The 25,255-nt window shown below is 29.7% G+C and overlaps 4 protein-coding genes across 7 annotated transcripts; 2 read left to right on the top strand and 2 right to left on the bottom strand.

The window, feature by feature from the left end:
• The first annotated feature begins 1,298 nt into the window (after positions 1-1,298).
• On the top strand, positions 1,299-12,671 carry LOC145184268 (uncharacterized). 2 transcript variants are annotated; one of them, XM_090092410.1, is made up of 10 exons: positions 1,299-2,515; positions 9,865-10,022; positions 10,467-10,637; positions 10,825-10,878; positions 11,029-11,121; positions 11,398-11,431; positions 11,578-11,683; positions 11,846-11,935; positions 12,044-12,065; positions 12,152-12,667. In XM_090092410.1, the coding sequence occupies exons 1-10, from the start codon at positions 2,470-2,472 to the stop codon at positions 12,251-12,253; spliced, it is 876 nt and encodes a 291-aa protein (XP_089948536.1). In that variant the 5' UTR covers positions 1,299-2,469; the 3' UTR covers positions 12,254-12,667. The 2 variants fall into 2 exon arrangements, with proteins under 2 accessions (XP_089948536.1, XP_089948537.1); XM_090092411.1 differs by lacking the exon at positions 1,299-2,515 and adding an exon at positions 8,922-9,035 and having other exon boundaries at positions 12,152-12,671.
• LOC149885755 (uncharacterized) lies at positions 2,771-6,421 on the top strand. Of its 2 annotated transcripts, XM_090092412.1 has the most exons (4): positions 2,771-2,865; positions 3,597-3,960; positions 4,106-5,742; positions 5,843-6,421. In XM_090092412.1, the coding sequence occupies exons 2-3, from the start codon at positions 3,608-3,610 to the stop codon at positions 4,623-4,625; spliced, it is 873 nt and encodes a 290-aa protein (XP_089948538.1). In that variant the 5' UTR covers positions 2,771-2,865; positions 3,597-3,607; the 3' UTR covers positions 4,626-5,742; positions 5,843-6,421. The 2 variants fall into 2 exon arrangements, with proteins under 2 accessions (XP_089948538.1, XP_089948539.1); XM_090092413.1 differs by lacking the exon at positions 2,771-2,865 and having other exon boundaries at positions 2,919-3,960.
• Positions 12,672-12,676: 5 nt separating the features above from the next.
• On the bottom strand, positions 12,677-19,056 carry LOC145184269 (uncharacterized). Of its 2 annotated transcripts, none has more exons than XM_090092407.1 (11): positions 18,856-19,052; positions 18,678-18,739; positions 18,454-18,543; positions 18,237-18,293; positions 17,840-17,920; positions 17,621-17,724; positions 15,647-15,726; positions 15,465-15,509; positions 15,137-15,227; positions 14,994-15,045; positions 12,677-13,314 (listed from the first exon to the last, which is right to left on the bottom strand). In XM_090092407.1, exons 1-11 carry the CDS (start codon positions 18,894-18,896, stop codon positions 12,734-12,736), a joined length of 1,284 nt encoding a protein of 427 aa, XP_089948533.1. In that variant the 5' UTR covers positions 18,897-19,052; the 3' UTR covers positions 12,677-12,733. The 2 variants fall into 2 exon arrangements, 1 of the variants encoding a protein (XP_089948533.1); XR_016453955.1 differs by lacking the exon at positions 15,465-15,509 and adding an exon at positions 15,355-15,415 and having other exon boundaries at positions 12,926-13,314; positions 18,856-19,056.
• Positions 19,057-19,786: 730 nt separating this feature from the next.
• On the bottom strand, positions 19,787-25,183 carry LOC149885754 (cytohesin-3-like). The gene is made up of 15 exons (XM_090092409.1): positions 25,066-25,183; positions 24,103-24,176; positions 23,903-23,967; positions 23,688-23,754; positions 23,481-23,599; positions 23,270-23,350; positions 23,060-23,172; positions 22,865-22,938; positions 22,003-22,077; positions 21,541-21,652; positions 21,338-21,414; positions 20,851-20,922; positions 20,691-20,769; positions 20,408-20,477; positions 19,787-20,134 (listed from the first exon to the last, which is right to left on the bottom strand). Exons 1-15 carry the CDS (start codon positions 25,076-25,078, stop codon positions 20,053-20,055), a joined length of 1,173 nt encoding a protein of 390 aa, XP_089948535.1. The 5' UTR covers positions 25,079-25,183; the 3' UTR covers positions 19,787-20,052.
• Positions 25,184-25,255: the final 72 nt, after the last annotated feature.

Genomic DNA, 25,255 nt, shown 5'->3' with positions numbered 1-25,255 from the left:
ATCTAATCCTAATTTAACATCACTGCTAATGTGTAAAAATAAATCCAAATTACCACAGAGTAGCCAGCCTGGAACTTACTTAATTGAATGTAAGTGTTTAAAAAAAAAATACGTTGGCGAACCGAAGTTACAAGTCAGAACTCGAACACAACAACATCAAAAAAGCTTAAATTAGGGTTAACATCATCAGTCTGCAATAGCCACACATAGTAAATCATGTTCAGAAGAAATTAACTGGGAGAAAACTAAAAATCTTAAAGAAGAGACAAAAAAGTTTGAGCAGAAGGTCTGTGAGGCTCTTGAGATACATAGGCACCAATGTTCCCTTGGAACCAGATGATTATGCGAAATGCGTTCGTTCGGAGTGACATGAATTCTCACTGCCGTGCTAAAAAGTCACTTAAATCACCAAAGTTGTGCGTGTAGACAGGTTTTTCTGGAAAAAATTATTGTTTCAGTATTTTTCATTAAAAACCGGGACTATTATTGGCGACATCTATCTATCTATGCAACAGCACAATGTGGTTCCATTCTTGAAAGCCCATCGAAAATGTGCATTGATAATATACCGACAAGATGGGTTTTCTTCTCACATAAATAGGAGTGTGGAACAATTTCTAAGAGACCTTCATAAGCCGATCGTGTTATTTGCCGTTTTTTACCGCAGTTCTGGCCACCGCGTTCACCAGATTTATCACCATGCGATTTCTGGTACTAGCGCAATCTAAAACTGTTGGTGTATGCGCCCGGACCACCTTAAACACTTGAAAATCTAAAATCTCGAATATTAGACGCTGCCCAGCAAATAACTCCTGACAACATTGACCAGTACTTCTGTCTTTTGTTTATCATCTTAAATTAATGCTGGAAACTGATGGCGGTCATATTGAATGATATTCACAAACCCCATTCTTTTGACGTTTCTTTATCATTCAGATTTGCTTTATTAAATAAATATTTGAAAAGTAAAATAGATTTGTTTTTGTATTGAATTATTGGGCACAGGATGTATTACTCGCACCAACCTTAAAGTTTTGTTAACGAGAAACGTAACTAAAAATTAGTACAATCCTATTTTGAAAATTGTTTTTTAATTTCGTTATAAAAGCTGTTTAAAGGAAAACTCATGTGTTTATACCCATTTTATTTATTGGATGTAAAAGATTTGCTTTTAATTAGTTATTCAAACATGCATAATTTAAATCTTCGTCTGAAGACTTTATTTTTAAAAAGATCTTTTATTACCTAATATGAAAATGTTTAAAATAAAATCTTTAATCATCTATAGGCGACAGAATTTAGAGCTTCGTAATTTAGTGAGTAGATGCCTTAATCAATACATAAAAGATGATTTATGAAAGATTAATTTGCAAACCATTTTGAAAAGACAGGTTCATCGTTATCAACATTTTTATCGCTCGTTTCGGGATTTTTGAAAATAATATTTATTCCAAATTTTACAGAGAAAGAGTAAATAAAGAAATGGAGAGAATTTTCTCGGTTGTATTTGCTATCATAATCGTTGTAATGGCGTTTCAAGTTCGGAAATTGTATTTTTACTATAATACTCGCAACAAGATTGCTCCGTTATCACAGCTCGATAAATATACGCTGAAAAGTCTTATTACTGCCATCTTGTTACAAATAATTTGTAAAGGAAGTGAGTTCTTTCTAGTCAAATTTTTGAGCGACCACAAAATGATGCACTTCATTTGCAATTTTACCGCGTCGATTGGGACTTGGGTATCTTTCTCCTTTATATATTTATTGCTCAATTTGTACCACTGCGACGAAGAACAGAAAACTTTTAAGTCTGGTTCGCTGAGGCGAATTTCTTTATGTTGGTTGTTCTCTTTACCCTGGGCAATTCTACCACTGTTTGGCTATGGCTCATTTATTAAGTCAGGGAATAGTACATTTTTTGGACCGCCTTGGGCAAGTGGAGATCCATATGATAAAGTATACTTCATTTTAATGTATATATTAGGGTTTATAATACCTCTTGTATACTTTGCAATAATGAATTGGAGGATTGAAGACAAACAGCTAGGCAAAAAAAACCTTTATTTCATACCCCCAGCATTAATACTTAACATCATTTTTTACGTGGTTATTTTGTGGATACCGTTTGGATGCTGGGGCGTTATTAAAATGATATGGGGAAATATTAGCGAGCAAACTGACTTAGTGGTATTAATAATAGCCAACCTTTGTTATGTTATCACTCCGGCTAAGCTTTCATATCATTTAAAAAACTTTTGAATTCCTTGCAACGTGTTGTAAAAAATTTTAAATATTTCAAACAAACTTTAATTTTAAATCCAGAAAAATAAAAAACATGTCTTCAAGAAAATTCTTTTTTTTTTCAATCAATCTGTCAAATTCAAAAAGCCGTTTTTCATTTTATTCAAATACAAAGAAAAGATTCTCAATGAAAAGAAAAATGTTGTGCACATGTTCAAATAATCGATGGCGAAAATCAAAGGAAACAAAGAGGACAGAAACTTATTTTCAGGTTTTTTTTTAAACTTTTTACGCTTTTTTATTATTTTGATAGAGAAAAATATTCCTTATTTACAAATGGTTGTTTTTTCTAATTCGTTCATCTCAATAAAAAGTTAATCCAAAGCGTCCGAAAGATTAAAAGAAACGTTTTTAATATTTTTTTTTAAAAGAAAACTTCGATGAATTTTAAATGGACGAATGACCTTCAAAAAGAATTTAGTCGGAAAAAAAACCCCAGACGCAATTTTTCCTTTTTTTTTTTTTTTTTTTTTTTAATTTCGCATGTGTGTAGAACCAAAATGAACAAATTTGAACCAATTTTGCACTTGGGTTCTATTTCTTTTTCTAACTAAGTTATCGGTAAGTTATTACTATTAGATTGACATCCGTTTATGAAATTACATGTATGACATCAAAGTGACCATCTACAAACTGACTTAAACAGGATTTTTTTGGTTGGTTGGGCATCCTATAAACGATAGCTACAGCATTATTATATCTTTTTTTTTCCCTTATGGTATGTATATAAAAGCTACTGTAAGTTCTTTGCACTCTTGTCCATACTTATTAGGGTGTCCCAGAAACACACTTTTTTTTTTTTAAGGATACCTCTCAAGTTTTTCCCATTCTCTGAAGTGCCCTAAGGCTAAAAATAAAAGGAAAAAAAAAATCTTTGTCAAAAAGTGATATCTGTAAAATTTAAAAATTACGATTTTTTAAAAATAAATGTCCATTATTTCAATGTTTGATAAATTTGCAATGAAATTTTTCTGATGTTATGTTTTGTTTTTAATAAACTTAGTGATGTTCCCCTAGTTTAACAATATTATTATTAGTATTAGTGTGATTAAATGTCAATTTAAGTCATCTGTGGTCAATTAAAAAGGTAAATTTAATTACGCGCGATTTGATCATATGACACGTTATAGAGATATGTACTACATACAAGTTTACTTTTGTTGTCATGCTACATAATGTATTTTACACATAGCTAAAAACTAAACAAAGATTCAATGAATAATATAATTGTTTAATGAATGATTGAATGAATAGATAAATTAAAGTGTGTTATATAATTTAATATTTAATAGTAACTTCTAAAATGGACCGTCATCGTCAGAAAGACAAGAATAAAGGAGAAAAGAGGAAGATACAGACTAATCCCAGAAGGCTACTGTTTCTTCTCAAGTATCCTATCAACCAGCTGCCCACAAACCAGCTCCCCAGCATTGGAAATGTGCTCAGATATATACAGTTTATCAAATCTTCCAAGGCTTTAAAGTTTAAATCTACAAAACCTTTTGTAGCTTGTCCTCAAAGTTTTCCAGGCAAAGATCTTATCTGCAAGGGTAGATCCTGTAAAGATCCCAACCATAAATGTGTTACTTCTATTGTAATGGATGTGTGGAACAAGGCTGGTTTTGGAGAACTCATCATTTCTGGAGCTGCTGTCAGGTAAAAAAATTAACTAATTTTTAATTATGTAAATAAACAAATAAGTAAATCAAAAAACAAACAAATAAATAATTAAATACCAATACAAATAACAAAAAATAACCAATATTTATTTAATTAATAAACTTCTTTTATGTGTAATCAGGGATAAGATTCTGAAGTTCCACATTAAGTATTGCAAAATAATCCATCTGAGAGATCTAAACTGGGATTTGAGCATTGGTAGATTCACTAAGATACAGGAAGAGTTCATTAAGGAGAGCAGCAAACTATTTGATATATCTGTGGGGAAATTTGAGGAGAAGATCCAATCAGATCAACTTCGTTCCCAGAAGGCCAAGGCAGAGGACATTCAGTTTTTTTTAGATCAAAAAGAAGATAGAAAAATATATATAACTACAGAGGTAGACAAAGAATTTGAAAAAGCTGTTAAAAACAGACAGGATCGGTGGCAGAGAATGAAGAATATGAAGATTACAGAAGTGAAAAAAAGACAAAAAACAAGGGAACTAGTTCTGAGTGAACTTGAGGCTTCCTTTGAATCTGATGCTGGTTCTTCTGCATCCGAATCAGATGCTGTAATTTCCACAGATGAAGATTCAGTCAATGAATTACTCCAAAACTCTGATTCTACAGTAAAAGGCAAGATAAATAAAAGATTGTAATAAAATGTAAAGTTGGTTGTACAAATTTTGAGTAAACTTAATCAAACTGAATTCAATTAGATTAGAAATATCATAGCTGTTTATTATGTAGATAATGATAAGTATCAGTTCTGAGGATCTGGTGGATTCTACTTCTGAAGTATCTGCTCGATACAGGGTCGGGATTCGACCTCAAACCGCAATCATTGCAGCAATCTGCAATAAAGCAGGCGTGAATCTTGAGGATGTGCCCATCTCCAGAAGCTCTGTTCATCGAAAGAGATTCAAGAAAATTGAAGATCTTGGTAAGAGTAAATAGTAGAATATAAAATTATTGAAAATAATGAAGATCAAGTAAAACTGGCATAAATAAAGATTAAATTATGTAGGTGATAAAGTTATTTTAATTACTAGGAGACCAGATAAGACAAGATATAATGGAAACCTTGAAGGGAAAGAGGCTTGTCCTGCATTTTGACGGCAAACATATCAAAGAGATGAAGGAGAACCTGAACATAACTGTTACTGTTGAAAGGATTGCAATCAGTGTTACATCTCCTGATATTGACGACACAAATGACATTCTCTTTGGAGTAGTTCAAGCTGAAAGCTCCAAGGGAACGGACCAGGCAGATGTGATCTTAAATCTCCTAGAGTATTACGATATTGTTGATCAGATCTTTGCCATATGCTGTGACACCACTGCTTCCAACACTGGAGTATTTTTTGGGGCCATTACCATCCTCACAAACATCCTCAACATTCCTTTACTCTGGTTTCTATGCAGGCGACACATGTTGGAGTTACACATCTCTCATTTTATGGAGGCTCTTACTGGTGAGAAAACAAAGGGGCCAAGTAGAGCACTCTACGTAAGACTGCAGAAAACCTGGCCACACATCAAGGAGGAGGTAGACAAGATGAAGGAGATCATTAGGTTTGATTGGAATGAGCTACAGGTTGGATCATCCTTGTACAACATTGCAAGGGAGGCCCTGGAGTTTGGCAAGAGGGCACTGACCATAGAGACATTTAACAGGGGGGACTACAAGAAACTTTGTGAGCTAGTTGTCTTCTATTTGGGTGGAGATGTGCCAGGATTTCATTTTTATTAACCTGGAGCCTGCCATGAAGCCAGGTACAGTTATAGTATATTATCAATAATTTTTGTGTTTAGGGGAAAGTACATTTTCAAGTTTTTCTTACATATTTGATAATAATAATAATTTTTTCTAAAGGTTCATGGCAGATGCTCTATACCTGCTGACCCTGAGGATGACTGAGAAGGTAGCCCAGGTGATGAATGAGGAAGAGAAGAAGATGGTAAAGACAGCAGCATTCTTTGTTTCTGTATGTTATGGGCCCTGGTTCTTAAAATCCTGTATGGTGGACAAGTCAACTTCAAATGACTTGGCTGCCTTTAAGTCATCGTTTTGACATAAGGGACCACTACCCAAAACTTGGACAGGCCCTTCTTTCCAGCATGCAACGGCATGCTTGGTATTTAACAGAACAGTTAGTTATTCTGTCCCTAGCTGACAATGATAATGACGACAAGGTAAAGAAGAAAATGTTGGAGAAGTTGGTCAAGTGTGATGTCTCTGCCCAGTTTCATATGGGGAAACCAAAGCTACCGGTTATTATCAGATCAACAGAGCTTACTGAGCTGGTAGGTTCCCAGAGCTGGATCTTGTTCAAGGTATGTGAGATCCCTGTTGAAGAGGTGGAGAAGTGGATCAGCGGAGATGCCAGTCAGACATTTGATATATTTAAAAGGTTTTTGAAGTCGATTAAATGTGTCAATGACTGCGCTGAAAGGAACATCCGACTAATCCAGGACTTTGTTGGAGGCTACAGGTCGGACAACATGAAACAGAACCTCATGCTGGTTGCCAGAGACAACAGAAAGAAGCTGAAGAAGGACCTGAAAAAGAAACAAATTTAAAAATATTTAATTTTTTAAACTGGAAATTTATATTTTTAAGAGAATTTCTAAAATACATGATTTTTTTCCAAAAAATTGCATTTTTTTTGAAAAATGAAATTTTACAGATATCACTTTTACTGGAACAAAAAATTTTTCTGTGGTATTTTTAGTCCATTTAGACCTTAGAGAATGGGAAAAGCTTGAGAGGTAATTTTTTTCTTTTTTTTGGGACACCCTAATACTTATTCTATGCAGAACCATCTCGTGTATTGCATTTTTCCTTTTATTTTATTTTATTATTATTTTTTTTTTTCTGAAGGCTACTTTCTGTTATGGTCCAAAAGACCGTAAAAGAAAGTGACCTTCGAACCTTCTTTTGCACTTAAAAAGCACGCTCGTCAATGGTTTTTTCATAAAAGCGAGGTTTCATATTGCGTTTCCAACTGTTCTGAATATTCCCGAGAATATCCATCGACTCAGCTTTTTTCTGCACGCTCCAATGACACAAAAAGAAAAAAATGGAAGCTGAATATATTGGGGCTTTGAAAATAATTAGTAGGCAGACACTATATATATAGGATATATATATATATATATATATATATATATATATATATATATATATATATATATATATATATATATATATATATATATATATATATATATATATATATATATATATATAGGATTGTTAACAAATATTGGTATGAATCATGCTTAATACGCATATTTTCTGCTTAATAAGCGTATAAAGTTATTATGTTGCTAAATTTTAACGTTGTTTTGATGTATTTTCTCGCTTACTTCGCCTTCTTAACGATCTAACGCTCTAAATTGGAGTGAGACTTAAAAAACGCCTTTTTTAAAAAAAACGTAAAACTTTGAGCAGAGTGAAAAAATATCTTGCACATTAAACAGGCAACGTTCTATTTGAAAATAATTGGAACAACATTTAATATTGATGAAAAAACCAGGGAAGGTGATTGCCCATTAGAATTAGATTTCTGTTTGTTAACTTTATTTCGCAGATTTCAATTGATTAAATTCAAAATCTTCGGTATCAAACAAAAAAATTTTCAGTGACTTTTAAGATTTAACGTTCCTCTTAATCTTTAGATACTGTTTCAATTTTTTTTTTTTTTTTTTTGAAATGAAAAAACTTTTTTAACAAATCGCTTGTTCGACATTTTAATTCTCTACTTAATTGGATTTGTGAAAAGAAAAAAAAGAGAAAGAAAAAAATTTACTACGATCTGTCAAACTAGACTAAAACTGGTTGTGTTTGACAATTCTATTTTGAAGGCATAAAAAGCTAATTTCAAGTTTTAAAGTTTCAGTTTACGGATCCGGAATATTCAAGGTTGAATGCGTGACACAGAGAATTGTTTGTCGCGTGGAAAAGTGGAAGTATTAACTTTTGGCGATGAAAGCAACTTCAAAGCAATAAACAGGAAAATCCAGATTTTTCCGAAAGGGTGTTTCTGAAAGCTATTGCAACCTTTTTATTAGTTGTAAGATAGTGATGGTGGGTTTGGTATTTAGGATTTCTTCATTCTTAACAAAAAATTACAATATCATAAAATAAAACTAAGGATATATGATATAGTGACCGATGTTTCTAAAAGCAATATGAGAAAAAAATAAGTTTTTCATACTTTCATTAAAATATAAAAATTCAGCAATAAAGCTAGATTTTTAGATGATTTGTTGATATGAAGCTGTTGATAAAACAGCCAAATAGTTCTTGCACGTAATCACTTAAATTTGTTACTTACAAGACTCGTGGTTTATTTAAACTAAATATAAAGTTTAGCTCACTTTGACATTTTTCAATATTTCTATCTAAGAGCATAACTATTTAAACTACGCAGGTTGTCCTCGCTTACCCAGGTTTTTTAGAGCTAACAAACTATATTCTCTTCCCGAAAGACACAGAAGATTATCAGTGAATCTGCGAAGACTTGTTCTCCGAAGACACAGAAGATTAGAAGTGAATCTACGAAGTTTAAAGATATGTGAAAATCCTAAGTGATGTAAAAACATCAAACTTTATCACACAACACATTCTCACGAGTTTCTAATAACACTTCTAAAAAATTATTAACAAAAAAAAAAAACTAATGGTATGGTTACCACCTTCGTGATTTACTGTTTTGAATTTTTAAAGATTTAATCGATAATAATAGAGTTAAAGCGGTAAGACAGTGATAATTATAATAATTGAAAACAACAACAATGACATCTCTTAAAGTTTAAAATACTTCGGACAAAGAATTTTCAGTAAAAACTATACCGAATAACTTCTTTAGCACGTTTATCAAATTTTCAGCATTCGACTGGTGCTCAAACATCGTTTTAATCGACAAATTTGACATGTTTATTGCACATGTTCTTTGGACATGCTGGTAACTTTTATCGGTTCTTGACTTTTGGGTCAACAAATATCGCTCGATTTAGTACTAACTTTGTGTTTAAGATTCACTGAGATTGAGATCAATTTGGTACGATTTTCTTTAATTGTGTGGTGATATTATTGTTAGCGTTAGACTCAAATCAACTTGAAATATTCCGGAATTATTTTATTTTAAAGATATGTGTGTTTTAATATTTTTGTGTGACGGACTTTAATTACAAATATTGTTAACTCTCTAATCCTAAGAAAATATTTCTTTACTGATGAACAAAACTAGTAGAGATTTTTTTTCAAGGTTTATAGAATTCACAATTTTACTGTTTTAGATTTGGTCTTCAAAGTTTTTTTTACTGCCAACTCTTCTAATACTTTCGAAAGAGTTTTTTGTCGGAAAGATTTGCAGTTAAAACAAATTCAATCTTGACCTCTTTAAAGTAAAATTGTGTATTCTTTATGAAATATTTTACAAGAAAACGCTCTCTGTTGAAAATGCATTTAAAGGATTACATGCCAATCTCTTTAGATATTCTTCTGTATTTATATTGGGTCGGCAGGATTCAACTCAATTTTCGTAAAACACCAATTTATCTTCTAACTCTTAAACTCTTTCTTTCATCATCCTCATCACTCACTGATACTAATTAGAAAACGATGAAGATGAATTTTATGAAAAATGCATGATGCTTTATTTTCACAATAAAGATGAAACTGAGAGAAATTATAAATGGAAATTGAAAATTTTTTTGCTAAAATTTTATTCATATTATATTTATAATATTTATTACTTACACGAAAAAGGTTAAATAAAATATCTCTTTAGTAAATAGGTGATCTTTAACGCTAGTTTTTGTAGAGTATTTACACGAGAGTTCTAATAGCACGAGAGTTCTAATAATAGTCTTTCATTCTTTTTATAGAATTCTTTCCATGGCCATACGGAGTAAACAAGACGTACACAAAAGCATGTAATAGCATCTTTACAAAATCATTGTCATTACTAAACACACTTTCAAGCATGATTTTTAATATTGGTGAAAACCCGACCATGGATGTACTTCGCATGATTTTGCATTACGTAAGTTTGAAATTTACAAGCAGAAATAAAGTGTCAGCAGAAAAAACCCATCATTTTCTGTAGTATCTTTAACGCGATCACACTAAAAATTTAAAAATGATTTATCTCGAGGTTGAGTTATCAAATCACGATTTTAGTGTGACCGACTGTGTATAAAAAACTGGTTTTTCAAATTCTGTTTACAAGACTTGCTAAAGATGTTTTTTGTTTTTTATATTGATTTTAATTTAAAAAGCGATAAAAATGGCTTAGTAAAGTATAAACAAATTTACAGATAAACTTACGGATATAGTTTAAGTGTCTAAATATGGCGCACAAACTTTTAGCTTAGCATGCTTATGCGATAGTGTTCGTTTATGACTCTTAATAAAGAAATGAGAGCAAATGTTTCATTACATTTTTATATGTTCATGATTGACTTGTAATAAATGGCTTTGTTTTTAGTCATTGCAACAAAACAAAGCTGAAGTGTCACTACCAGCGATAATACCGACAGCAGAACAATCTTTATTAAGAAGCCCTTCGCCCCAAAAAGAAAATGAAGGAAACCGAAGATTGCATGTTACTAACCTGCCATTTAAAATTAAAGATATTGAGCTGAAACAATATTTTGAGGTAAGATGTTTAGAAAGTATCCTAGGGCATCCTTCTTGATCTGAGGAAGTTGTTGGATTGAGTTTAATCTATGTTATGAAATATTGAGATATATAATATATATCTCAATATTTCATAAAAAATATATTATTTTTTTTTTTTGCTGAAACAAGTTTTTTTCGTTAAACTTTCGCTGTGTGAATTTTAGGGATTTGGACCTGTTCAAGATGCAGAGATTATTTACAACGAGCGCGGATCGAAGGTAAAAAAAAATCAACCTTTTTAGGAAAATTTAAAAAGGGTTTTCTCCCTTACAATTTCTCAATCCCTCTTAATCTCTCACTATTCTGTCTTGCAAATTTTCTCTGAACGCTGACCTAAGCATTCAGGCATATTTGTTTTATCCGTTCAGGGTTTTGGATTTGTTACAATGGTTACAGAAGCAGATGCAGTAAAAGCAAAAGAGACATTAAACGGAAAAGAAATCGAAGGAAGGAAAATTGAAGTAAGAAATATAAACCTTGAAATCCTTACAACAAAGAAAGCAAAAAAAAAAAAAAGATTTCTGGAAAAATCGTTTTTAAATAACCAATTGCACTGCGGACCGGTAAACTTCCAATGGTTTTGCGAACCATAAACTTACTGGTTATGTGATCCACAAAAAATTTAATTGAGTCATCAATAACCAATAAGATCGCTATAAAGTTTGTAGTTTACCAGTTCGTATTTTACTCATTCCCCTTTATTAAGGAACATCGTAAAAGACTAGCTCTTTCTTTAGATAAATTATGCTACACCGAAGACTTCGTCTAAAGGTAAATATATATTCTAAAAATGTATATTAAAAAAAAAATAAGAAAAAGTAAATTTTAAATATTAAAATTTCTTTTTTAGATTGAGATCAGTTAACCGTTTATAATACGCATGCATGTAGAATAAAAACGTTTTCTTACTTTTTTAGCACGGGTAAAAGGAGGTCGTAGTCCGCCTACCCAATCAAATCAAACAAGCCGCATTGGTCGAACAGCACCCGTATATTCAAATTGCCAACAACATTTAAAGCAAGCGTAAGTGGAAAGTAAATGTTGAGTAAACACCTATGTAAAATAAATTTATTTTAGAACTTAAGTCTTCTAAAATTAATTCGATAAAATCAATTATTCAACGTCAGATTTTTTTGTCTTTCGAAAGCGAGCTGTTTTACCATACCACCTTATTTTATTTTTTAGAGTGCCTGTAATCCAACCTTACCAGATTTCTGCTCCACCGATTCCGTCTCTAGCGACATTAAGTGCTTCGCTACATAACCCATTGTTGCAGTACGTCTCCAATTTCTTCCTCTTACTATTTTAAAGTATTTATCATTTAATTCCCCAGTACACCTCTTCAAATCCCAATCATTGTTTTTTTTTTTAATTTAATTGCAGATATCAACATGTGCCGACGCCGGTAAGATCATTTAACCACAATTTTATTTATCAAGTTTTGTAAAACAAGTAGTTATTATCCAACTTGCATTTTCATTTAAATCGTAGGAACAGTATGCGCAATACTACCATTATCTCACCTCTCAAGGTGCTGTTCATAGTCCATACCAGGCGGCAAACAATGCTGCATACAGATACCAACCGTATTAACTAAACAAGGCAATGCTTTCCGTTACAATCCGTAGAATTCAGTTGTTGTTATCAGAATAGTGCGATGAATTATTAAAATTTAAAGTTGATAGATTATTTTACATTAAACTTAGAATACCAAAAAGTACGAATGCTGAACTTTTTACGGTGGCATCAAGATATAATAGCCGTTTTACATTCGATTGATGTGCTAACTAATTAAAAGAAGCATTATTTGCATGACACATAATTTATTGTCAAATTAATAACTAAATTTTCCTTATATAAAAATACGCCATTATGTAAATTACTTTTCCTATTTATTAACCAATTAATTTATACATATATTTTTATATTTGATATGTTTGTTATAGAGATTGTTTAGAGATATTTTTAGTTTTGAATATTACCGATGGGGTTTAGAAAAATAAAAAACTGATGGTCTTTTGTTATTCCTTGGTCACTCATATTGAAATAAATTACACTATTGAGGCAAAGAGCTTACCAAGTCGAAGCTAAACCAGAGCCTAAGTTATCTCCGTTAGATATATTTTTAAGTAAACTGGAAATGTCTTTGTTATCATTAACAGTTTTTATTTTCTTCACTGATATGATTCCACTCTTCGCTTTGTCAGCGACTTTAGTTTTGTCACTTTTTACTTTCTTCTTTTTTACTCCAGTTTCTGTTAAACCTTTTCTCTTTTTTTTTATAGTCTTAATGTTGTCATCCATTTTACGTTTTTTTGAATCTTTACTACTTTGCGTGTTTACATCTAAAATTACTTTCTCAATTTGACATTCATCGACTTTGTTTTCAGAGGTAGTACTATTTATTGAACTTATTTCTTTATTCTTTTTTTTTAATTTCTTCGCTGAGTCATTTTTGTCCTTCTTTTTCTTAGCTTTAGGTTTTTTTTTAACTTCAATCGGATTTGTCTCTGGCTTCTTGTCAATTTTTATATTATTAGAAACAAACCCACGATCTTTAGGCTCTTCATTATATTTGATTTCTTGCTTGTTTTTGTTCTCGTCTTCTGTTTTTTTAATTATTGACTTGCCCTGCAACTCCTTCAGGTACATTTCTAAAAAACAAAAATACATCATATTACGCTTATTTCCACCTGAAAATTTCTGCAGTTTCATCTACAGTAGCGTGCAGAAGTCTTTAAACAACTAAATTTTTCTAGTATTTTCCGTCATAACTTTTTGCCTTTTCACTGAAAATGAATGGAATTTTTAACAATTGTTCCTATAAAGTGAGTACGTAGTATAATTTACTCAATAAAATGATAATTTGTAACGGAAGGAAGAAGTTCAAATTTTATTGAAAACATAATCGTGTAAAAGTTTATAAACGGTTCCACACTCCATTAAAAAAATCAAAATTTCATTAAGAAAAACATATTAAAATTAATTTACTGGAGATATTATTTAACATAAAATGATTTTAAAAAATAATGGGAAAGTCTAAGGAATCGTCACTAGAAAAGAAGAATTTAATAATATGTGCTGTAAAGAAGATTCCTCATAACCAAATTTCTGAGCTTTATGATGTAGCTAAATCAACGATTAGCGTACTAATTAAGAGATATATAGACCGTAAGACACTTGAAAACAAGCATCGTCCAGGCAGACCAAAGATAACTATAGAACATCAAGACAGAACTTTTGTAAAACAATCAAAACAAGATCCCCGCAAAAGTGCTGTCGAATTAAATGGTATTTTGAATAACAATCGTGGTTTTAAGAGCATCGTAGATGCTACAAAACATCGCCTAAGTCAGCATAACTTGTTTAGTCGTCGTCCTGCCAAGAAACCATTAATATTGTTAAATAATCACTTACCACGAATGAAATTTGCAAAAGATCATTTGCATTGGAATTCAAAAGAATGGTTAAAAGTGTTATTCAGTGACGAATCAAAGTTTTGCATTTTTGGTAGAGATGTATTAAGTACGAGACGTCTAAAAAGGTGAAAGATTTGCTCCTAAGCATCAAATGCCAACAATTAAATATGGTGGTGGCAATATGTTCTTTCCATGTGGCAGCATAACATTCTTAATTATATCTAAATATACATTCTGATTCATTATGCCTTCGATGCGATGAAGTGGACCAATAGAATCACGACTGAAAGATTCCCAAAATCATTAAATTTTTTAAATTCCAGTTTTGGAGTGAAAAAAATTTCAGTTTTGGAATAGCCTTCTCAGAGCCCAGATTTAAATCCAATAGAACATCTTTGGGAAGATCTTGATCGTCAATTGAAGGGCGAAAATCGACTAATAATAATGATTCAAGATGCTTTCAGATTATTGGGCAAATATTCCCATAGTTGTTCTTATCAACTTAGATGACTCTATGCCTCGTCGAGGTTAAACAATATTAAAATCTAGAGGCCATCCAATAAAATACTGATGTGCTGTGATGAAAAAATGTGGAGGAATTAGAAATATCTCCTTTTTGGATTTTTTCATTTGTTTATAAACCTTTGCACGATTATGTTTTCAATAAAATTTGAACTTCTTCCATCCGTTACAAGTTATCATTTTTTTGAGAAAATTATACTATGTAATCACTTTAGAGGAACAATTGTTGAAAATTCCATTCATTTTCAGTGAAAAGGCAAAAAGTTGTAAATTTAGCTGTTTATAAACTTTTGCACGCTAATGTATGTAGATATTAGCAAACAATTGGTCACAAACATATAATTGATCACCAACTTTTCAGCAACAAGTTAAGAAAAGCAATAACATATTACCGGACAAATTCTTGAAATCTAACAGCTTTAAATGCGGCAATAAAGTCTTGATCTAAAAATATCATATACTCAAATATTCATTCTTCGGATTTGAAGACAAGTCCTTAACAAATCATATAACAATCCATTTTTATTACACTTACTTTAGTGTAATAATCATCAGCATCGCACAAAGGGTTTCCCTTCAAGTTTAGATTTTCCAAAAACGGCAAGTCGCCAAGCAATTTTATGCACCTAAAATTCAACCAAATATAAACGATTTTTCTCGACTCTCGTAAAAAATGCCAGCACTAGTTAAAGCACTGAAAATAAGTTTCAGTTCACGGTCATTTCTTAGTTCTACAGTCGTTTCAAAATTTACTTTTAGAATTTTTTTTTCTTTGAAGTTGTTTCTTCTGATCTTTTTGATTGACAACATTTGGCTAAAAAAAAAAATCAAAACTGTAAAAATAAATACAAAAAAAAACTTACTCATAACTTGAGAGTTTATTATTTCCTAGGTCCAGAACTTTTATTCTGTGGTAAAAAAAAAAAAAAATCAAATTAAGAAGTTTTCCATAAAATTTAATTTGATATTTTTTATTTATTTATTTTGATATTTTGATAACAATTTTATATCGGCTTATATTTACGTGAATGTAAAAACAACGCACCTTTTACATTGAGGTAACCAGAGGGGGAGCTTTTTAATTGAATTGTTGTTTAGTTTTACATCTTTGATATCCTTTTGTTTCTATAATATGATTGCAAAATATTTCATCAACGGCTTTTTATCATGGTCAAAAATTATGATCTCTAGAGATTACCATAAAATAATTTAGTGCGCATGTAACATCAAGAACAAAATTAATCCGCTCCTACTTAGCAATGAACGCTTTGGTAGAGCTTGCCTATACTCAATAACTAAAATATACAGACACTTCTCTCGTTAACAGGCATACAATACATTTCTCTGGATTAGATGTAAGCTTTTATAGGTGTATTCCTTGATGGTAGATGCCTTTTGCAGATAAAACCATAGCTAGGGTTGAGCTTTTACTGAAAATTTAACAGTAAATTGGTAAAATTGTTTTACCTATTTACTGGTGAAATGATGTCGATAAATTTCGGGGAATATAGATATTTTTAATATCTCAAAAAAGCCTTAAAATGTTTTAAAGTGCTTGAAACAGCTTGACCAATAATTAAATATTTAATCAAAAATTTGATTATCCCTTTCTTATTAGTGAAGTGGTTGTTTAATATGTTTATAGCAATCAATAACAGCACTATTGATTGCTATAAAGGTATTTTGAAGATAAATTTATCCTACTTCAATCAATATTTTGTACCATATTTTCAGCCTTTACTTTGTCAAGCAATCCCCTGGTTCGATTTGACACAATTTTTAATAAATTTTTTTGAGATTTTGGCCGTAACAAAGGAAAGACAGTTACTTGGAAAATACGTGGAAATGCAAATTGATATTCAAGTTCAACAACTGAAATGTGGTATCACCTAAACAAAAGACATTGAATCAAAAGGGAAACAGGAAAGGTTGATAATAGAAGCTGCAACAGAATCAAAAAAAGCCCAAGACCTCAATTTTTATTCAAAAGCAACCAATTGAAGAAGTGATTTCAAGACTTACAGCACAGAATGGATTTAGTTTTAAAGCCAATGTTAGCAGCTCTTCATTCGATCTGCAGTTTCTGTAAAAGGTTATGATTTTTCAAAAAATGACAAACAAACAATCCAGGCAGAAAATTTGCAGCTGGAAGGTGAGAAATTACTTTAAAAAAACTTTTAACTCTTTAGTAACAATTGGAAAGTGCTTTTCAATTAAACTGGAAGAAAGTACTTCTTTGAAAAATCAGAGTCATATTATAACTTATCAAAAAAACAAACACTGGAATTTCTAGATCTCTACCGGATGAAAAAACTACAGTAGTAGTAACAGAAGTGGCAGAATTTGGGTTGAAAACTCGTGACAGTGTTGTCTGCTCAGTTATGGATGGACCTTTCATGATAGCTAAGTAGTGAAAACTAATTCCGCCTGAGTATCAAAGTTGTTAGACTCCTGGAATGCATTAGGTGGATCAGGAGGTGCAATACAGGAAACCTTCCTAAAAATTAAACACAACACATTCGAAGAAATAACTGACAAGATTGAAGTCTATGAATTTAAATCTGACACTGAAATCACTGTTTTTGGTACCGCCATGGAAGAAAACATTCCCATTCCAAAAGTGAAAGTGCACCTGCATCTGTCATCACAAAAGTCAGAAAAATTGTCAATTCATTTTGAAAATCCCCAGTTAAAAATGACATCATTCAAGAAAAAACAAGAAATAGCAAGGAAAAGAGGTTTCACTTATCCTTGACTGCAGAACAAGATGGAACTGCCTACTGTCAATCATTCAACAATTCCTCAAAATCAAAGATTCAATCAGTAAAGTATTGAAAGATGTTTCTTTTTTTTGTTCAATGCACTGGGGACCATCCATCTAACAAGTGTCGAGTCTGAAGTAGCCTTTTCTGCTGCTCTGTTTGTGATAAGTTGGTAAAAGCTCAATCCTAATCTTGACCCATTGCCGACATAAAACTTAAATTAATAAACAAAACGATAAATCTTAATAAAAAAATACTCGAAAATCAGGAATATCAGTAAGTTGGTTATGAGATGCTGAAAACTTCTGAAGGTTCGGAAATTTTGAAACATCGATATTTGATAATTGGTTGTGCGAAACGACTGGAACAAAAAAGACCAAAAATAATCAAATATTATTCTATTCATAAAACTGATTTAAAAATAGATCCATTTAACAAGTGAAACATGTCAAGATATAAAAATAGTTTTAGCATACCTAAAGTGTTCAGGACTTTTAATTCACCCAGACTTTCTACATTTTCTAACTCATTGTTATTCAAAATGAGCGCTTTTAAATCTGAAGATAAAAACTTTAACCAGTTACAAAATAAAAATGAAAAAAAAAAAATTTAAAGATAAAAAAGAAGTGAGAATTTTATGAAAAGACAAACAATTGATCCTCTATAGAGAGCATGCAATGAATGATTACATTAATGGTTACCAGGAGGGTCCTTATGTCCTCGAGGAATTTGTACTATAACTTATTGTAATTCTTTTGCCTCAGTAATTAACAGAAATCAAATCTTCTCCAGCAAAATCATAGAACGACTAAAATGGTTAATCATTACATAGTGTGCATACCCCCCGTATTATGATAAACAATTTGAAAATACTTTTTAGATCGCTGATATGAGAAGCAGTAGTAAGTTTGTTGTAACTCAGGTTGAGAACTAAATGTAATACAAAAAACCATTTTTTAAATTTCAATTATATATTTTAATATTGCCATACAAATATTACACATCACCTGCCTGCTTCATACACACAGGCATACTGTATGTATATGTACAAGATAAAATGAGTGTTTCAACTGTCAATATTAAAAAATACCATTGAGATTTGTGCAGGATTTTATATGCTGTATGTCTTTTAGTTTGTTGTGCGACACATTCAGCCATGTTAAAGTTTTGCAGGATTTTTCTAAACAAAAAGTTAATAATTTTAAAAACATTTGAATCTTAAGAATATTTTCGCTTTTTTTGTAATATTACAAACAATGGCTATTCTTTATTATAAAACATTTTGAAATTTAAAAAATAAGAAAAAATACTAACCAATCCCTTCTAAACTTTCAAGTAAATTATTTGAGATATCCAATTTTTCTTTGTTTTCTAACCTATATAAATAAAGAGATAACCTGTATAAATAAAGAGATAAGAATAATTGTTTGTGAGTTCAATAATAAAAATATCAACAATAATTAGATAAAAAGTAAAGACTCAGTATTTTTACCCAGCATCAGAGAGAGAAGAGAGTTCTTTGCTCTTATACATTACAGTAAGTTTTTCTAAAAATAATAGGAAATGTAAGCATAAGAAAAATAATGTAAAACTAAAAATTTAAAGGCAAGTAAAAATTTAAAATGAAACTGAAAACAAACAAAAAGAAAAAAAAAAAAAATCAAAAAAAAAACAAAAAAAAAAAAAAACAAGAAAAATTAGAGAGAAATAAGTTGGACAGACAATTGAATAAAAACAAACAATTCAACAGAAATAAATATTTTATATAAGCAATAAAATTTATTTAAATTTATAGATTTTCTATAATGCTTATATACAGGCATGAAGCTAAGAATTTTAAAGAAATTCTTAAAAGAAATTACATGAATATTTATTTTAGATAATTCTAATAGCTTTATGAAAACACTCTCAAATATGTGGAGCTAAACATTGAGAATCAAAATTCAAAAATCTGTAAAAAAAAAAACCGCACTTCGCAAAAAAATTTGTAAATAACAAACCAGATAAACAAAAACTCATGATTTTTAAATATAAAAGACTGGAATCTATGATAAATACAGGTACAGCAAGTGCATCAGAAAACATGCTGCAATAAATTTTTTCTGATTAACAAATGAAAAAGTACAAAATAAATAATTTCAATATAATTTTAAAAAACTATATTTTTGCTTCAAAATCTTTGCTACTTATTTTTGTACTAATACTTCCTTCACTGCATTAAAATTTTTTTAAAAATTATTTGATGAAAAATTACACAAGGTCATTGAAACTGTTGCATTTGCTAAAAACAACATGAATAACTTAAAAGCAAATATATAATAATAATAATAATAATAATAATAATAATAATAATAATAATAATAATAATAATAATAATAATAATAATAATAATAATAATAATAATAATAATAATAATAATAATACTAACAATGATATACAAAGTAACAATAACCATCTGAACAATTAATGAACAAATAATCTCATATATATTTCTAATATTTACAACTTTAATCTTTATTTATAAGTTTTTAGTGGCATTCTTTTGATCTTTAAGAATTGTGTGTGAAGAAGGCAATAGAAACATGTTTTTGTTTTGAAATTTTGAGGATTAAATGGACTTGAGTTTTAACAGCTCTAAACAATATTGTCTTTACTCATTTGAGATACTTCTTTGTATAGCAGCAAGCAATCAATACAGTTGCTGTTTATGAGTGGCCTTCTTTTTACGCATTTGTAGCATGTCATAGAATGGATCTCGAGTTATGCTATTCCTAAAATAAAAGGGGTCTATATAAGAAAAGCATTCTACATTTAAACTTAACAAAAAATGTATAAACTGAACCAATTCAACTATTGTAATAAACTGATTCTAAACTGATTTTTAAAGGACTTTTCAAAACTTGTTAAAACACTTTTGAAATGTTTTAAATTTAAATATATTTCACAATTAAGAAATATTCAATTATAACTCACTAATTATTCTTTATGATAAAACAATTTATATATATATATATTTAAATAACTATTAAAGTATCAAAAATTACGTGATGCTTTTTATCCAATCATCTCGTTCTTCATTGGAGCTAGCACAGATTCTGTAAATATCATGATGACCTGAGTAACATAAATGAACTAACAAATTCAACTAGCTATCATTTTGAGCCTGTAACACAACTGAGGCAGAAACACACATAACTGCCAGTTAAAACTTATTTACTTTTAAATAAAGATTAAACCATCAGATAAAATGTAGGTACTCAAATTTAGAATGACATTTTCAGGAAAACAAATGGCTTTGAAAAACTTTAGATGACAAAGAAAGAAAACCTGAAACAACTTTTCCATCTGACTCTGTTTTACATGCTTTTATAATTGATCCTCCAGCTGCATAAATTTCAAAACAATGCTACAAAAAAACACTTTTGATAATAAACAGTTTTGATAATATTTAATTTAAAAAAAGACTACCTTTTTTCACAAAAACTACCTTTTTACGAAAATCATTGTTTTCACGAACTTGTAAATTTTCTAGAGGAATAATACCAGTAGGCTCTTTATCCTACAGACAAAAAACACATGCTGAAAATAACACTAATAACAACTGTTAAGTTTTCATTAATATTCAAAATATTTATTAACCTCATTAATTGATAACAATAGTAAGCTGTTTATAATAAAACTTTATTCTGGCACTAAACAACTAGATCCTATTTTAATACAGAACAGTTAGATCCTTATACTGGTACTAAACAAGTAGACCTTATTCCTGTATAGAGCTATTAAACCATATTCCAGTCATAAGCAAAAAGAACTTATTCCTGTTAGTATAAATAGCTGTTAGACTTGGCACTAATAAAATAAACCTTTTTCATGCACCTTTTAAATACTTTGAATTTTAAACTGGAAGTATTATCATAATAATAACAAAACTGATAATCATAACCACAAAAACAGCAGAAACAATAAAACAATACCCCTTTGTTTCTGAAATAGAACAGGCAATTGTCTTTAAGAATAAAGTATCTTGGTTTCCAGGTTCGATGAATGCCACCTAAATGAAACTTTAAAAATTAGAAATGTTAAGTACTTCTTGAAGAACAGACGAGGAAAAATAAATTGACAGAGATGACAAGTGAAAATAACAATAAACTAATGAAAATAACAAAAAACATGAAACCTTCTTTTGTTAGAAAGCCCTCTTTTTCTGGATTAAAAAAAGTTTGTGTAAGGTCACTACCATCATCACCAGGTGTTTCAAAAGGTGTTGAAAGAATATTGTTGAACAGAACCTGATAAAAATATTTCAAAAGAAAAGTAATACTTAATTTATGGCGAATATTATCAATATTTACTATTATCAATATAAATGAAAGAAAGCTTAAAACTAACATAGGAAAACCACAAACATTTTTTGTCTTCCTTAATATTTGTTCAGAATAAAAAATAACTCATACTGAACAAAAGTTATTCAATTTATTAAAATTTCATTTAACAATTTCAAATACCTAATAACTAAGTAAAACAGAACAATTCACAGCAGATATAGCAAAAACAACTGATAAACATCACGCAGAATGTTTTATATTTAATAAATATTTAGCAAGGCAGCAATAACTGTGTGGAAAAACAAAAAATAAACCTCTAGGTTTTCTCTTGGAATATCTCCTCCATCATTAATACCTTTATTCATATTTATAAAACCTTCTAATGTGATCTATAAGTGAAACTAAAAGATTTTAAAAAGTTGATCAGGAAGTAATTATCACCTTACGAATTATAAAAAAGATGATCATCTAAAATAATTTCATTTCACCCAATAAAAATGTGTGTGTTTATATATATATATATATATATATATATATATATATATATATATATATATATATATATATATATATATATATATATATATATATATATATATATATATATATATATATATATATATATATATATAAACACCTTTCCCAACCAAGCCTGATATATATATATATATCAGGCTTGGTCGGGAAAGGTGTGCGATCGCATTCTAATCTTGACCACGCATACAATATTTAATTGAACACGCATACAATATTTAATTGTGACAACTTGCCCATGGCTTCACCAATGATTTTGAAATGTTCTCAAAACATCTTAAGAGCCGTGGCCAAGCTGTCGCAAATAAATACTTTATGCATAGTCAAGTTTAGAGTGCAATCGCACGGCTAAACTATGATACTTGATATCTATGTTAATTTCATTAACTTTCTCTTTAATACTTTATGTTTTTATAAATACTTTCAAACATAAAAATCATTAAACTTACATAAATGTAATAGAAATTTATGTAAAAATATTGTCTTACATAAAAGAATTTAAATTAAATAATATTTGAATTTATGAGTTTTATTTTAAGGCAGCCCATTATGACATTTTTAGCAGATTGCAAAACTAATTATTCATTAAAAACCAAGTTAAAACAAAATAAAAAGTGAAAGTAACAAAGAAATATCTTTTACTTTGTCTTTAACTGCAGGATTGTGAAGACTTGTATTTAACATTATAACAGAAAAGCTTAACACATAACAAGTGTCTAAATGAAAATATATCAAACATCAAAAAACAGAAAGTGCTTCAATTATCATCAATATCTCCTGAGAATTGGTGTAGAATAGAAATTCTTAGGTCTTATTAAAGTTAGTTATATTCCAAACCTGCAGTTTTAAAAATTTCTGGGTTAACTGAACAGTACTGAATTGCAAATGCTTCCATCATTCTATCAATCTTTTGTGCTTCACCAGGTAGACGAAAGCTCCATAAAAACTCCCTAAAAAATTCAAAAATTAACTTTTTGTAAATTAAAAACTCAACTCATTACAAAATTTTATAAAGCAACAGTTTATACAAAAGAATGTTGTTTATACCTTAAAGCAGCATCAAGAGTTTTCTTCTCAAAATCATGAAGAGCTACATACTCTTTCAATACTTTTAAATTGATTGGTTTGCTAAAGTGTGACTTAAATATATGAGGGTTTAAAGAAGACTCAGAAACTAGGTTTCAAATAATAAACCCCAATAAAAAATACATTAAACCATAGTAAACTTGGAAAAAAACACACGCACAAAAAAACATACTTCTCCCCCAAATACTCTCCAATTTTGACTTTGTTTAACCCGTCATTTTTGAAGAGAAACTTTGCAATATCTTCAGGTGTGTTATTGATAAGGTTATTTTGGAAAAGATACTCCAGCCCCTAAAAATGTTTTTACAGTTTGTTTAAAGGTGAACTTCTGATAAATCAATTAAACTAAATAAAAAAATGAATTAATAAATCTAGTAACCTTCTCAACAGAAATATTAAACTTCTTACGCCCAACAGCTAATTGCTTCTCCTTTGTTGTGATCAGACTACAATTTTTATGACAAATATATGTTAAAAAAACAAAATACAATTTGTAAAAGAAAAAAGAAAAAAAGCAAACACAAAAATACATCAACAGACTCATGGTTAAGAATGAACATTTAAACAATCAGACAAATACAAAAATGATCATACCTGGAATCTGGCTGCTCAATAATTTCAAGCTCTTTTGTAATTTCATTGATTTCATCAGTAATTTGCTGTGAAAAAAGAACACTGTAGTTAAAATATTTACATTATCAAAAAATTTTTATTATCTAAAATATAAAAAAAGGTCAAAAAAAAATGATGATGAAAAAGCAAAAGAAAAAATCTTAGATATAAAAAAAAACAACCTGGATTTCTTTGAGCACTGAATTTTTCCTCTTTTGAAGTTCTTGAAGCAAATTTTTCTCTCTCAAAGTTAGATCTAGAAAATGAAGACGATAACATCATTATCTATTGCAAAGTTAGATCTAGAAAATGAAGACGATAACATCATTATTTATTGCAAAGTTAGATCTAGAAAATGAAGACGATAACATCATTATTTATTGCAAAGTTAGATCTAGAAAATGAAGACGATAACATCATTATCTATTGCAAAGTTAGATCTAGAAGATGAAGACGATAACATCATTATCTATTGCAAAGTTAGATCTAGAAAATGAAGACGATAACATCATTATTTATTGCAAAGTTTTAAAGGCTTTAATGGATTTGAACCTAATTTTTTTTTTACAATTTTAAGGGGTGTAATTTCATGATTCCACCAGAAGAAGGTGCCATGTTTATGATTACACCAATCAACAAAAAGGTAATTTTGAAGTGGCATAAACTGTTATAATTTTTCTTTTTCATGATACCAATTTTCATAGAAAATTTGGAAGTTTAATACAAGAAAGCCTTAATTTCGTGGTAAAAATGTTTTCATTTCCAACAATTGTCAGCCATAATCTAAACACCCATGGTACCTTTTCTCTATTATCTTAAAGTCTTGGTGAATCCCTCTACCTACTTATCACTAAAATAACCCAAAGTGATTAGGAAATGTCTAAATAAATGTTGGCAAAAATGGAGTTTAATGCTCATTCTTAAAGGTATGGGAGTTTTCCTAACTATTATAAATATTCTTGTTGTGTTAGCAGAAAATTTACAACTACTATGTCGATAAGTCTATAAATAAATCAGGAAGATTAGTTTGTTAGCTTATAAACCTATTTTGTTTTAACTTTTGAAAAACATTAAAAACCATAAATAACAAACTTAAGTTAACAATCATTTTAAAACTGAAAAAAAGAAGAGAGAACCTATATTACCTTTTTTAGTCATTTTTCCACCTTCACTATATCAGCTACTCACTATGTTTACTTTAGGAAGGTTTATTTCTTTTACATTGTGAATATTATACTTTACTGTGAGAAAACATTTTTAAATTATAAGTTTAAAGCAATATTAGTAAATCGATTTAAAAAAAGAACAACAAAATTAAGGTTAAAATTTTGGTCA

Source organism: Hydra viridissima, unplaced genomic scaffold (genome assembly GCF_058129835.1).
Source record: "Hydra viridissima isolate aposymbiotic clone 2 unplaced genomic scaffold, HvirCarnegie_v1 scaffold_7, whole genome shotgun sequence".
Lineage (NCBI taxonomy): Eukaryota > Metazoa > Cnidaria > Hydrozoa > Anthoathecata > Hydridae > Hydra > Hydra viridissima.
The sequence above is the reverse complement of the archived record's forward strand: the minus strand, read 5'-3'. Positions and strand labels throughout refer to the sequence as shown.